Source organism: Diplotaxodon limnothrissa, linkage group LG22 (assembly GCF_057381915.1).
Source record: "Diplotaxodon limnothrissa isolate DT_005_m linkage group LG22, D_limnothrissa_male_GT1.1, whole genome shotgun sequence".
In the NCBI taxonomy this organism is placed as follows: Eukaryota; Metazoa; Chordata; class Actinopteri; order Cichliformes; family Cichlidae; genus Diplotaxodon; species Diplotaxodon limnothrissa.
The window spans coordinates 20,150,796-20,166,550 of NC_140616.1; the positions used below are offsets into that span (position 1 = coordinate 20,150,796).

The 15,755-nt window shown below is 38.9% G+C and overlaps 1 protein-coding gene across 2 annotated transcripts; it reads right to left on the reverse strand.

The window, feature by feature from the left end:
* Positions 1-3,187: 3,187 nt before the first annotated feature.
* On the reverse strand, positions 3,188-13,810 carry LOC146609841 (catenin beta-1-like). 2 transcript variants are annotated; one of them, XM_085347014.1, is made up of 17 exons: positions 13,696-13,810; positions 12,653-12,702; positions 11,702-11,911; positions 10,832-11,082; positions 10,484-10,722; positions 8,093-8,294; positions 7,835-7,979; positions 7,573-7,676; positions 7,314-7,448; positions 7,001-7,204; positions 6,732-6,890; positions 6,509-6,628; positions 5,989-6,139; positions 5,776-5,897; positions 5,571-5,631; positions 3,730-3,925; positions 3,188-3,629 (listed from the first exon to the last, which is right to left on the reverse strand). In XM_085347014.1, the coding sequence occupies exons 2-16, from the start codon at positions 12,663-12,665 to the stop codon at positions 3,735-3,737; spliced, it is 2,307 nt and encodes a 768-aa protein (XP_085203140.1). In that variant the 5' UTR covers positions 12,666-12,702; positions 13,696-13,810; the 3' UTR covers positions 3,188-3,629; positions 3,730-3,734. The 2 variants fall into 2 exon arrangements, with proteins under 2 accessions (XP_085203140.1, XP_085203141.1); XM_085347015.1 differs by lacking the exon at positions 13,696-13,810 and adding an exon at positions 12,838-12,885.
* Between the last annotated feature and the right edge of the window lie 1,945 nt (positions 13,811-15,755).

Sequence of the window (15,755 nt, forward strand, 5' to 3'; positions counted from 1 at the left end):
TCCAGTATACTTCAGCTAATACAACCAGGTCTTGGTTTTGTTGTTGTTTTTTAAGCAGTTTAAATAAGAGTTAATATAGTATAAAAAAATAGATAAACAGATAGAGACTCTAAGACGCATTATCAGAGATTAGCAGCTTCATCTTGTCTACTACAAAATACCAGACTGAAAATGAAAGCCTTGAAATAGTTCTTAAAGATAACTGAGATAATTAAAAGTTTCTTTTAACTCCCACCAGAGTTAAAGTTTGCATCGAGCCTGCAGCATTTTGGAAGGCTTCCAGGTGGGGGGGGTGCTCTCTCTGAGCAGACTTAGCTGATACACCAGAGCTCCAAACTTCCTTATCTGCATCATGTTTCTTGAAGAGTGTAATTCCACAGAGTACTGCAATTACAACCTTGCTCAGTGTGCTGATGTGGACCTTACGCAGTAAACTGTGCGTATGTCCTTTGGAACAACAGGGGGATATTAAAGCTTGGAGACAGCTCAACATTCCCATGTTTTTTTTTTTGTCAATTTAAGTTACTTGTAAATAGAAATGATGTGATTGGAGTTCCACCTCCATTAATTATAAAAGAACAAGTCTCTGTTCTGTTCATATTTTATATTTACTTAATATGCACGTTGGAAAAAGCCAGTGTGGTGGTTTAAAAAAATGCATCAACATTTAACATAAACAAAACAAGTGACAAAGCCATTATGAGCCACTTGACTAGATTGTCACAGGGTTAACAACTCTGCAATAAACCCCATGGCTGATTTTTTGGGTTGTTACTGCCACATAGTACCTGAGCAAACACGCTATGTTACATTTTCTCTCTCCCTGTCACACAAACATGCAGACACACACAGTGTGTAAGTGCAAAAAATAACATTGTATAGGAATAATTAATATCAATATCATCACTCCAGCTTTCAAGCAGCACCATAGACAGCAGGGGTCGGTGAAATGGACAAAGTTGCTTAGGTAATGACCTCAAAACAGATTTAGCCTCTCAAAAGTAACAAAGACAAGTGTAATGTTTGTAACCATATAGGACAAAAGAAAGATGCCCATTAACAGGTCCTCACAGACTGCCTGGACGTGGTCGCCGTATAACAAGCTCACTCATCAATCGTTTTCAGTGGGCCAGGGTCTACATATATCACACGCATATTACAGTACGAGTGCGTATTTTCAACATATAAATTTAACGATGTTTCAATCCTTTAGAAAAGCAAAGACAAAAGCCGTCAGAGCTTCACATTTCTGGCCTTTGCTCTGCAAAGTCACTGGCAGCACTGCTTAGATCCACAGTCCAGGCAGTATACTCATCTTGCTGATAAAGTGTTTTGTAGTTGATGTCAACAGGTTCCCAGTTTCCACAAATCACAGCAGGGTCAGGAAGTACAAGTGAGCTATCTTGGTGTTCATGATTTAAAAAGATGCCCACTGTCATTTTTTAATCAGTGAAATGTAACATAATAGAGAACATTTTTGCAGCTGAAATGTAATTCATAAGGAAAACATGCACTACATAAATAAAGTTAAGCTTTCACAAGAGAGAACTATGAATTAAACATATAGTGGAGCTTTATAATCTGTCCAGTTTTAGGTGATGCAGTCAGTATATACACATGCTTTGTCTAGGGGCACATTTGATATGTAGATTGGGTTCTTCCTGTTTTTGGGCGTTGGAGCTTTAGCACAGCTGCCACTTCAGAAGTTAAGCCTTTGATTATGTAGATGACCCCACCCAAGGATTCAGACGTTCTCACTATCAGTACATTTCCATTAACATGGAATACACATTACAATACAATTTCAATTCAACGTTTGGCTACTTCAGGGTTCGTAAAGACAGACTTAAAAAACACTGACTTTAGTCAGAGTATAAAAAGCACAGTGCATTATTCTTTAACAACTATGTTCAAACCACTAAAGCAGACCATTAAGTCGCTCCTTTGTTAGTTTTCTTCAGTGTCAAAAGCTCACAGAAAGCATCACCCTTCCTATTGAGAAGTGAACTTCAAACATCTTTCCTCCATAATCCACCTTAAACTGCTCACTGAGCAGGGCTTTGTCATGTCTTACTCTGTGACCAGTTTATATTGATACTTTGGTTTTCTTTGCTTTTCAACTCATCAGTGCTCTTACAAAATTGTTGGCTGCATGTGAAAAGTTTCTATTGTGATAACTGTCCTACCTTTGCCGTTTAATATATGCGAGGGCTGCTTTTACAGGCTGACAACATGAGCTCATCAATTGTGTTATATACCAACTAACAAGTGAAACGCACAAGAGGGGGGAGAGAGAAAAAAAACAAAAAAAACAAACTTCATTTCAGCTCTTTTAATGAAAAAGGGACCATCTTTAACCAACAATATTAGCAACCGCTAATACTACAGTAGGGTAATAGCCTCAATTCTCATGAATGTGCATTCAAAAGGGATTTTTGATAATCTATAGTACTGCTTATAACATAGTGCACCTTTAAATTCAATGTGGGCCAGACGTTAGCACATCTGCATCTAAAAAAAAAAATTAAAAAAAAAAAAAACCACATTTGCAAATAAGTGCTGATTACTGTGATTATCCAACGGACATCATTTGACGATGGTAGTCTTAACAATTGACAAAAAACATGCTCTAAACTTTAAGTAAAGAAACTGAACAGACACCAGTTGAAATAAAATGTAATTTTATTGTTCAGCCGTGTCACAACCTCGTCTCCAAAATAAGCACAGCAGGACTACAACTGTTCATCAACCTAGCTACCTTTGATAGCACATAAAACCAGGTTTTATAAGACCACCAACGATAGCGTTAAACTTTTCTATCAGACAACCAATGATAGCATACAAAATAGTTGTTAACCTACCAGTGATACTGTATATAAAACACTTGTCTCTAAATTTATCCCCAACCCACCCTCAATTTCACCCGCATCCCTCTTTAGAACATTTGTGACACCGACATATTTTATGCTTAAACAAGCACATAAAGAATGCATAAATCTCCATTTTCGAGCTTATAAAAAAAACTACACAATGTTACACTTTAAGTCAGAGTACAATTCAACTGATTATTAGTGTTCTACACATTCGACCATAAACCAAAGGAACATTGTATAATATCACTATAACTTAACACTACATGTAATATACGTTTAAAAAAAAAAAAAAAAATTACAAATGATTAGCATTGAAAAGGAAATGAACATGGCTAGTGAAGGCAAGCTGGGTCAGTACCATAACAGAATGAGTAATACAAAAAAGAAATAAAAAATGTATAAGAAAAATAGAAACAAAATTTAAAAAACAAAAAAAACTGATAATACAGGCAAGGCTAAAACAATTGTGTTTCAAACTTTAAAATCCATCTCTGTTGCACTCATCCATAATGGTAACCTGCTCCAAGACCTCCAATGAGTGATTCCACATCTGATCCTTTAACCCTTCTCCACCCCCCCCCACACACACACACTTTCAACTTGCTTAAACATTCCTGTGGCAACCATCTTAGTTTTCTTGTGTCAGGCACTTTCTAATACCCCTTACTCCTCTCTTTACCTTTAACACACAGGCCAATCATAATGCTGCTTCAGAAAATACAGGCCAATCACAATGCAGGTTCTATCAGAATACAACTGCAAAAAAAAGAAGCATAGGACAAAGATGATATATTAATATCGTCCTGGTGATATAAGAAGAAGCTTTACTGCTAACTGATAATCAAGTCCAACTTACCAATTCTACAGGTCTGTGTCAAACCAGGCCAGCTGGTTGCTGTCCATTAGGTCCTGGGTGTGGCCGAGGTCTGGCAATGGATCAGTGTGGTGACCCAGGTCGGGCAGAGTGTCAGCATGGTAGTCAGCACCTTCCATCATAGGGTCTAACAGGGTATCCTGACCGTAAGCTGGTGGGTAGGCCCGGTAGGCTGCATCTGAAAAGCAAAAGAGAAAAGTACAGTAAGTGATAACGGGTCCAAAGTATAAACACACTGCAGTTTAGTCGTTTTACTCTTAAACAGCAAAATGAACAGCCAACAGTGGTAAATATCAGCATGTGATCTTGAACAAATGATGAAGTGATGCACAAATCATTTTGATCATTAAAAATAAATAAAAATAAAAAATTGTGGGTTGTAGTGTATAGTCACACTTCAAATTAATAAAAGCCTTTATGCAGTGTCTGCAAACCAAAAATCTAAATATTAGTGCAGTAACAATTAAGTTCTTGATAGTGTCTTGTTTACTTTGAAGACTGATCAGTGCCAGGCACACTTACTAGTCACAGAGGGCTCAAATTAAAGGTAGCCCCTCGTTTCCCCACTCACGTCAAAGCAGATTTTAACGGCTAAAACGTGAAACACTAATTTAAGGTTTGTGTTACACTATTTAGCTATAAGGCGATTTAACCACAGATGGGTCCTATAATACTATGTTGCTCCCTGGTCTGGAATATGCAGACCGTGCAGCTTTAGTCAGATATAACCCTCAATTATCACCTGACAATTGTATAAATACTCAGTTACTGCAGAGTGGGGCTTAACAAACCAGCGGCTGACATCACAGAGGTCACGTCCCTCTTTTATACAACTTATTTAACACGATTTGGTAGATGTGGTTAAATGGCACTGTGGGACATAAGCAAATCTTATAATACATTAAAAATTTATTTATTTCTTTGTCCACCAACTCTTGTTAGATCAGGAGCTGAGCAAACGCAAGTTATAACTATCAAATATTACAGCATCATGCTGCCCAGCAAGGACCCTGCAATGGGATAAAATGACCAATTTAAGCATTTATGCACCAGTAACACCTTATAAAAGCAATTTATTTTTATTTTGTAGATACAAAATAACATCTGATTTATTCCCCAGATGTGATGCCATCAACCTGCTGGGCAACCACCTATCAAGGGGATTATATACACACCTTTTTTTTTTTTTTTTTAATTCTCAGTGAGATTAAGTATCATTTGCAAACAGCATGAGCAGTCCAAACAATACTCTAGCATGGGTATGTGTGATAAATCTCATGCTACTTTAAGGCCACCTTGTTTCTTATCAGCTTTTTTTGTCATGTGTCACTTGTTAAATTGTGCATTTAAATAATCTTGTTTTGAACTTCTGTCAAAGCACTTTATCTTTTCTGCCCTTCAAATTTTACTGACACACCTCAAGCTTTTGTGCATTGCACAAAAGCAAAAAACAGAAACGGGGGGGTCAAATCATTTTTGATCGTTTACAAGAACAGTTATTATGCAATCTTATTGCTTTTGGTCCGTTTACAAAAAACAAACAAAGAACAAAAACTATTTTCTTAGTCCAGGTTTGAGTGCCACTAATACTGGGTAAGCATTTCTAGAAATAACCAATGGTTAGAAATAACAATTACATTTTTAGTTAAGCAAATAGTACAAGTAGAATTTCAATATGCACATGCATGCTGCAATTATAAGATTAAGTTTTGGAAGAAAAAAAAATTGCTATCACAGCAAGTTGTGCAATTAATTTTTTAAGTCAACTTACAGAGCTGCACATAAGAAATAAACACATAAATGAACAAAAATGAAGTACTCACCATCCTGCCTATAAGCAAGAGGGTCTCCCTGTGCACCTATATCCAATCCCAGGTCTCCGGTCTATAGAAAGATTAAGAATTGAGTGAGTTGTACAATTTGAGGTAAACCAGCAAAATAGATTAAGGCAAATTGATCATAAATTGCCTCATTTTCTTGTTTCAATGGGGAAAAATGCAAAAGTTAAAGATATTAATGTGCACGTACATCATTCCAGGCCATAGGCTCAGTTCTGAACAAAGAGCTGGTCAGCTCCACAGAAAGGCGTTTCTTGTAGTCCTGGGGCTTATCCTCAGACATGCGGAACAGGACAGCTGCAGCATAGGTTGCTACAAGAAGAATGCACAGCAACAGTCAGAGATTTCAAGCTACCACTAGCAAAAATGTGTACAGTTTGTATTTTGTTCCTTGCACACTCACCAACTCCCTCATTACGGGAGTGCAGCAGCTCAGTGAGAGGTGCAGTGGCTCCTTCAGCTTCGATTGCCTCAGCAGCTTCTTTATCCTGGGCCAGTTCACACAGCACACCTGCTGCCACACGCTGGATATTCTCCACTGGAGAATAAAGCAACTGAAAACAAAAGCAGACAATGAACAACATAGTTAATACAATTAGTGTAAGTAGTGGACAAATGGTGCAAAAAACAAAAAAACAAACAAACTAATGAGACTATAGGGACAGAAATAAGGGATTATAGCAATGATAAGTGTTAAAAAACAAACAACAAAAAAAAACAAACGACAAAAAAAAAAAAAAACCCTGTCCCAGCTTCTTTTTTTTTCCCTCTTTTTTTTTTAAATTAAAAAAAATTTAATCTGGCATCAGGTTCAAAATAAGTATTTTGGAAATTTTTAAGTGTCACAAACAAACTTAAGATTGATTTTTAAAAACAAAACAAAACACTGGGCGTGGAACTGGAAGTTGGGGTTTTATCCTCACCTGGACAAAAAGTGGAATGGTGTTGAGCCCTCTGATGACGATTCTGTTGTGCACATCTCGGGCCAAGATGTGCAGAGCTCCTGTGCAACCTTCCACTATTTCCTCCATGCGCACACCCTCCTGTATGATTCAAGTTTTCATGAGATGAAAGGGAGAAAGGGAGAAAAAAAAAACACCACATTCTTGATGTTCAGATAAAGAAAACATCTAGCTTGTTACACACCACAAACTGCTGCTGGTTGCCTCCCATGCTAGTGCGCCTCTGGGTGTCCTGATGAGCTCTGACAAGCAGCTGTACCAGTCGAGGGATAGCGCCTTGCTCCCGCAAAGCACTGTGGTTGGCTGGGCAGAGAGCCAGGTTGCGAATCAGACCAACTGTGGCCTATAAGGGAAGGAATATTTGGCATATTTAGAGTTGGAATATATCTTCATGAATTCTGAGAGTGATTTTACCAGTCATCTGGAAATATGTAAAAGTAAAGGAATAACGACCTTGATTAAAGGCCAGTGGGATGGAGGGTGCAGCAATTTGACCACCACAGGCAGGCCATAGTGAAGGCGAACAGCATTCTGGGCCATCTCAGCATCCTGATGGCGGGAAGTCAGGTGACGAAGTGCACAGACCGCAGGCTCTGTGATGTCCTCTCTGTCACCAGCTCGAAGTACTGTTCGCACTAAAGCCTCAATGCCACCAACCTAACATAAGGGGGGGGGGGTTAGTGCCAGATAAAGATTTTTTCTTTTTTAAATTCATTTCCACACCACAGCATTTTTATATTTTCTAAGAAGCTGTGCGTTTACTTACCTGACAGACCATGAGTTTGTTACTATAATTGTTGCAGGTTAGGTTGGAGAGGATGCCTGCGGCACATGTTACGACATTGATGTCATCACTGCCCAGCAGCTGGACTAGAGTGCCCAAGAGACCTTCCATCCCCTCCTAGAGAGCAGAGGACAGGACAGAAAAGACATCTAAATAAAGTAGACTATCAGAATTTATGAGTTTTATTCAAGAAGTTACATTAAGTGGGATTCTTTTAAGGAGGCGACCCTTGTATGTTTACCTGTTTAGTGGCAGCATCTGAAAGATTCCTCAGAGTCCAGAGGCAGTTCTGGACCAGACGCTGGCTGGGGTCTGTCAGATGAAGTCCCAAAGCCTGCATGCCTCCTACAAACAAGGTCAGACAACATTTTACTATTAGAAGCCCTTCTGCACTGAAGAAAAGCATAACAGTAAACAAGCGAGACCTGTAATAATGCCCACAGTTGTACTGCAATGATTTAAATACAGCATACATTTTTAATTTGTATTTATTTTTTACATACCAGCCTCTACAATGGCAGGCTTGTTGCTTGAGCAGACTGAGAGAACCTTGAGCACCCTGCTTGTGGTCCACAGCAGTTTCTCATATGTGAAAGTCCTCATGATGTTGACCAGAGCCTGGGGTCCACCGCTGGCCAGAATGATCAGCTAAGAATAAAGACAAGTTTATGTTTATACTGGCATACAAACTGCTGGTTGTTTTAGCAGACAAGTACGAAGACAATGTACTCAAGTTGATAAATTAGTCAGAGCTCCAATACCTTGCTTTCCTGATTGCCATATGCCAAGATCTGCAGGCAGTCAGTAGTGATGGCCAGAAACTTGACATTAGTGTTGGACAACAGTGCCACCATCTTCTGCAATCCTCCAGCTAGGCGCACTGCCATTTTTGCCCCTTCCTGATGCAACAACAGGTTGTGGAGTGTGGTGATAGCATAGAACAAAACGCTGTCCACCGGTGAACTAAAGGGGAGGGGAAAATAAAGGAAAAGTAGTTATGGAAAAGTTGACTCATCTTTAAAGAATCTACGTAACAGTAAAATGCAAACAAGCATGCCACACATTCACACACAGAGTGCAAGTTTGTCATACACAGGGCATTATGACTCTGCTTAGATGCCAATAAAAACAAAAAAATTAAAAGAAAAAAATAAGATACACCAAGTGCCATTACACATTTTGAGTTGTTTGCATAAGCAACAGATGCAAGACCACATTTTATGAATAATCAAAATTGTTTTAACTATAACTTCCAAAGATTATACAACCATTAATAGTGCAATTCAACAGCAGTTTTATTAAGTCTCCAAAGCCTATTAATTGTCCAGTTAAGTTTAGCAATTGGAAATGACTCAGCACAAAAAAAAAAAAAAAAAAAAAAAACCAACAAAAAAAAAACAACAACATTATTTTACCAGGACTCACATCTACTGTAAAGCCATTTGCAAATTAATGCTGATACTTAAGAGAACTGAACCAGTACATCACTTTTCCCTTTCTGTTCTCATCTCTCATCCAATCTCAAGGCAACATTTACATAATTTCAAGAGCAATAAAAGCAGTACAGAGAAATGCTCACTGCAAAATGGATAAAAACCTCACGGTCAAACCATTAAAGCCCTAAAAACTTTAAAATGGTACCTATATGCAAGTTTATTCAGCAGTTTTACAAAAAGGTGGCAGTTCCTTTCTTCTTGATGTACTGCTCCATCTTTCACTTAAACCATTAGTAATATGATTCCAGGAACAAATTCAAACACATGTGCGCCATCCAACAGGCTGTAACTTGCCAGAGATCCAACTGTTTTGGCTGTGTGTTTAGGCTTTTCATGAAGAAACGCAAACACTAAAAGAAAGGAAGGAGGGCAGACATTTCAACTGAGTTGCAGGACCTTTTCTTTTGAAATTTGTCTGGTTGTGAATGTCTGGATTGGCTATATTGTAACACAACCAACATTTGTCAATCTGTTTAGCCCACATCAAAGTACGCGTGCTAAACTGTACATAGTTATGGAAAATTATAATAGTGTCAACATTTTCAGTGTATTTGCTTGGTCATAATTGATAAGACTTACAGCAGAACACACTGTTGCATTGTACAGACTTGCACAGCAGACTGTGGAAAGCTCAAGCATCTGAGAACAGATGATCTTAAAATAAAGATATTCTGCAAATAACTTTAGTCGTACAGGACTGAAGTAATCATCTAAAACTATACCAAGCAGACATTACAAGCTATAAAGCAGCACTACATAGCACATTGGGTAGCACTTTGTAATGTCTCACTACTAAGCATTAGTAAGGTATTAGGGATCACTAAATCCATCATTTATATATCACTACATCTCCTTAGAATGTAATTTATAAATACAGATGTAATTGTACTGATACATACAAGTACTACCCATCTGTTAATGTACACTATACAGCAATCGCTGCTATTAATCAGTCATAATATATGTATATTTATAAATGCCATGTTAAGTAGGAGTAATGTTATATAAATGATGAATTAAGCACTTGCCAATACCTTAATAGCAGGAAATTATAATAAAGGGCAACCAAAGATTTAAAGAAATGTTCTATACAATGCTGAACATCCTGGACTGGGCACTGGAACACCATCCTAGAGTGTCTTTTCTCACATATAGCAAACGCGACCAGAAACATCAAATTAGGCAAGTTGGACACATCAAGCAGAAAAGTAAGAAGTAAGAAAAGTATAAAGAAAACCTACTAGCTGTGAATTGAACATTTACTCAATTTCAAGAGGAATAAAAGTACAGAAAAATGCTCTGTACTTAATTTGACAATTGGAAAACCTCATTGTTAAACTATTAGCTAGCCTCTACCAATCTCACATTTGCACAACTGGACATTGCACAGAATAAGTCCAAGGGAGATAGTAGATTAACGACCTAACATCTGATGCCACTACATTTGCATTCACACATGCACCTCAACCTGTAAATGTCTGTAAAGTTCAGGACTGCAATGCCAAGTGTGGAAATTGCTTCAGTCAGGTGTTCTGTATTCTAGTCCCCAAATGTCTCATTGACATTCTCCATTACATAATCTGTACTAAAGGTTGAAGGGGCTGGCTGCAGCACATATTACAATTTTGATTTTGTCACTAAAATCCCATTTCTTACCTCAGCATCTTGACCAGGGCAGGGATGCCTCCAGATTTGAAGATAGCAAGGAGACCCTCTCGATGGTGGGAAAGGTTGTGTAAGGTGCCAGCAGAACAACGAGCAGTCTCCACATCACCACTATTTTGCATGGCGCGAACAACTGCTGAAACCATTTGTGGTGAACGCATAAGGGCATGGCGAGATGCCTCTTTCTTTGACAACTGATGCACCATTACAGCTGCTTTATTCACAACAACCTAGGACAAAGAATATGTTTGTTAGTGATGCCAGCTGTATTGCTACCAACTACAACGATATCAGAAGTTACCTTGTCGGCATCTGATTTTATTAACATGTTAAGCATACCTGGTCCTCATCATTAAGCAGTTTAGTGAGCTCAGGGATCGCACGAGTGGCCAGCTCAGCATCATCTTGATAGTTAATGAGGTTAACTACAGCATGCTTTAGCATTTGCGATGGCTCTGCAAGACGCTGCACAGCAGTTGGATGGGCTGCATCCAGCTGAGTAGGTGGGATCTGGATGCCCTCCTCCAAAGTCTCAGGGAACATGGCAGCGCGTACACGCTGGGCCCGGGTCATGGCATAGCCCTCAATGTCTGACAGAAATGGAAAATTACAATACAATTACGCTACAGAAATATAAAGAACAGTTTTTTTTTTTAGCATTTCAATCATGTACAATCAAGCCTGCCGTTTTTATTTTAAATGAATTTTTATTAAATTTATTTATTCCTGATCAATTTTTTAAAAGAGTAGTAATTTCACAATACACAAGAGTAAAAGCACCACGCGAAACCCAATCAGTGCCTAACAGTACATGCCACATAACCAAACCAGCTCAGAGCCTCAGGGATGGACACCAAAAGACCTCTGAAGGTGTCCTTTGATATCTGATACCAAGACAGTTCATAATCCTTTAAGTCCTGTAATTTCCAAGTTGTAGTTGGCATGAATCAGACTTGCCACAGCGTGAGCTTGTAGTTGGTCCTTCCTCGAATCATTGTCTGTTGGTACTCACTACAGGATAAGCCTTTATGACTCAGGATCACTACAGCCGTCTTAGCATCATTTGACTCTTCTCAAAATAGTTTGTCTTTATGTTTCCATTTTATCTTACATTCACCATATTGACTAACATATTTCCTGAGTACAAATGAGTGAACATTTGAGTGGATATAATATTTTGGCTCCTGTGCCTACATTAGTATCTCATACCTGTAGCCTCTGGAGTGAAAGGCTGGTTGAACTCCCAGTCATAAAGAGTTGGATCATCCTCTTCAGCATCTGGGTTCCCTTTACCGCTCAGGGATGGTGCTGTGGTTGTGACGCCAGACTGAATGCCTGAGTCCAGATAGGACTGCTGCTGCCACTGACTTACAACAACCTTGCTGTCACCTATTGCCATGTCCAACTCCATCAAATCAGCTGTGCAAAAAAAGGACAAAGTGAGACACAAGAAGGAATACATGAGAAAAAATATTTACTTCACCAACTTTAAGCATAGTTTTCAAATAAGATCTTTCACCAACCTTATTTATGGAAGTTTGTTGTAGGAAAATAAAGAGCGGGAAAATTAAATTGACAAGTATACATTTGTTTAACTGAAACCAAAAAGAAATATCTCTCTCTACATGTGATACTCTAGGGTACTTTGCTGGTAATTTTAACATTTCTCGTCATACCAACTTAAGATTCATTTAAATCAAATCAAATCACTTTTATTGTCACATCACATGTGCAGGTACATTGGTGCAGCACATGTGAGTGAAATTCTTGTGTGCGAGCTTCACAAGCAACAGAGTTGTGCAAAATACAATAATGTAAACAAGCAAAATACAAAAATGGCTACATCTGAAACTAATAAATATATGTACAATATATAATAGTATATGCATTTCTGGATGTGTATACTAAATATTTTTCTACGTGTGTGTGTGTACACATATTTTACAAATTAAAATATGTGTACACACACACACACACACACACACACACACACACACACACATTTAGTTCACTGAAAGACAAAACTAGATGAAAGAAAAACCTAAAAACAAATTATTTAAGATACCGTGAAATCTGGTCATGCTTCTCCTTTTCTCAAATGAGCTTTATACTGAGATCTTAAAACAAAAGTCTTGAAAATGATCAGTTCTCCATACTTACACTGGGTAGCCATTGTTCTTGCCTGCCCTCAGCCCGCACAGCAGATATACCTGTAAAAAAATGTTTCGCACACTCAGGAAAAACTACCAACTCAAACTCAACTTCATTTCTGGCAAAACCAAACCGTCAAGCTCTGGGTTTCTCCAGCGACCACTCAATATTAAAGTCACAGTCTACTGCTCTACCTGTATAAGTGATCGAGATGCTTGTTTGGTTTGCTATCTTAGCTTTGAGGGGAAATGCCGAGCCTCCACCTCCAAACGAGTGAGTAAAGCGGTGGGTATTTCCAGGCCAGCACGAACACAATTCACCATTCAGCGGCAAAGAACATCAAAGGCATATTTCTCCCCCTCCCCCTACCACGGCCAAGTTCCGACCTCGCAGCTTGGGTTTCCAATGAGAGAAACTACCCCCCCCCCCCCCCCCCCCCTCCGCCCCGCAATCACTTCAATGACTCCTCCTCTCATGGTGGGTCCAACTACAAGCGTAACAAGCTGGCTAATCACAACTAATCGAGAAAAAAAAAACCCTAAATGGATGGTCTCACCAATCACCAAATATATTTTATTTGTACACAATTCAAGGACTAGCGTGTATTAGCCACCCCTATTAGCTAACAGGTTGGCTAGCTTACCTTGAAAGCTCGTTATGCTAGCCTAACGTGCGCAGCTAACCTATCCGCTAGTTAGCTAACATAAACAAACACTGTTTAGGAATTTGACCACTGTCTAAAAATGCGCATGAGCCGTCCTGAGAAGCAACCAATATTGATAGCCGTTATTTTTCACAAACAAATCCATTAGTACAATCCCGACTTTCAAGCACGCTCCCATTTTTAAATTTCTGATTTGATAAGCACAGCTAGCCAGGACGTATGAAAAGTAGTTCCAAGCGCCACCGTACAAAACCTGCTGTGCTGCCAGCCAAATCAGAAAACCCCACCGGAGCCCCCTCCCTAGCCAAAGACGATTTTCTTTGCTAAACCATAACCTGACGCACTGTACGATATTGTATAAAAGTGGTAATAAGCGTAGCATATTTACCAGAATCGAGCGGCACCTCCGTGGTTCTTGTCAGGAGAAAAGAAATCCCCTTTCTCTTAGCTGAAAATAGGAGAAGGGCTGCTAGGTGAACCACCCGTAGAAGTCCGAACCACACCCGCTGCTGCGCCGCCGAAGATGTTGCTTCCGCCAGTGCAATCAAACATCAAGATGGCGAACGGAGAAATACAGTATTCTTCCGCACTTGGAAAACTAGGGCCTCGGATTTAAACAAAGTTGTAGCATCAAAAATCACAGTTTTACCGTAATAGCCAGGTAGTGGTGTCTTTTTGTTTTAAGAACAAGGGCTGTGTTGGCTCTTAGGTCTTATAGCAAGGTAATGAGAGTTTTTCATGTGGGAAGCGGCGGTGGGGTAGTGGAGGGGAAGGCGAGGTGCCTTCATTAGACAGGAATGAGATTCAGCGGGTGCTAATATGACAGAGCGCTTTGATTAACATGCAGCAAATGAAAAAGGCACAAACATTTCCGCTAAGACTCTACGTTCATTTACTTAATGAGTGAATTAAGTCGCAGTTTTGGCAAGCATGGTCCGAGCACTTTCTACACCTGTATACAGTTAAAGAGGGATTTTGCAAATGCTTGACTGCAGTAGTTAATGGAAGAAGAGGAGGGTGGATAGGAGAGGGGATGGAGGGACAGAGTCAGCTACACGCTATATAAAATTCCTATAATAATTACATAATTAAATCGACCACATTGTACTTTCCAGGAGGCATTAAGTGATCTTGAACTGATACATGAGGTTTACAAGTCTTAGGATCATTTAATATTTTGATTATTTTGAAATTATCGGAACATTGCTAATATGTGCATTTTATTCTGGGCAGCTGTATATGTATTTGGTATGCACAGGCAGTGTATCAGTCTAATAGTCAAACATTCACTTATGCTTTTAATACATTCCTGCCTGTGCTTAAGCTTCTTAGGATTGCATACACACAAGCATCAAAAGAATTACAGTTAATCGACTGCAGAGCTCAATTTCCCCCATTTAAGAGTCATAAAATGAGAGAGGCTGTTGATATGAAATGAACACATGCAAAGCACAGAGCAATGCGGACTATTTGTGCATGATCATGTGCGCCATGCATGCCTCAAGCCAGAAAAGGTCAAAGTCCAAAGTGCTATTGAGAAGCATATACCTACTGTTGTTACTACTGTTACTATAGTGACTGACAGGTACGATACTACAATGAAAAGTTTTATATTCCTGTAATTTATTTGATGATGAAAATGATGTTAGTTTGTAGTATGGCAATAAAAACATGAATTTGCATGTAGGTGTAATGATTCTCAGTGATGCAGCCAGACCAAATGAATACATGAGACTGCATTTCCATCATTTTGAGCTTTATTGTCTCAGCATGTGGAGCTAAAATCAAGAAACCAGCTCAGGCATGCATCAAAGTAACAATAATAATAATAATAATAATAATACACACTGCAAGTTATCATCTGCAGATTAGAATGTGAACCAGGCGTCTCCTGTAGCATTGTGTGTCAAACAGAAATCCACACCCTTTGCATGAATTTATCTGACATAATGTGATGTTCATATTCCTTCCAGTCTCTTATGTAAGCAGGTTTAAGAGTTTATTAAAGACATGAAACCTAGCATTTCATGTTAATCATGGGGGGAATGTAAGAATGGGAAGGACATGCAAGCTCTACAACAAGTCAGTGGATTTAAGCCCAAGACCCGGTTGCTATGTGGTAACAGTGCTGACCAATGCACCGATTCTAATAATGTGATGTGTTAAACCAACACTTTTGTGTAAGGGTTTATTCATTTGCTGTTCCTCAGAGTCTTTATAAATACTATATATTGTATAGTGTATATTCATGGTGGTCAAGGTAAAAAGTAAACCACTAGAAACACAATAAGAGCTTTTAATATGATTGTTGCTTCATGATCCCAATGGTATTTAATATTGTACTCTTTTGTTTGAGTCTTAGGACAAGCACTGCACTCAAAACAGTGTCTGAAAACACTTATGTTTCATCCACTTGCAAGTCATGTGCACCAAAGGCCACAACTGATA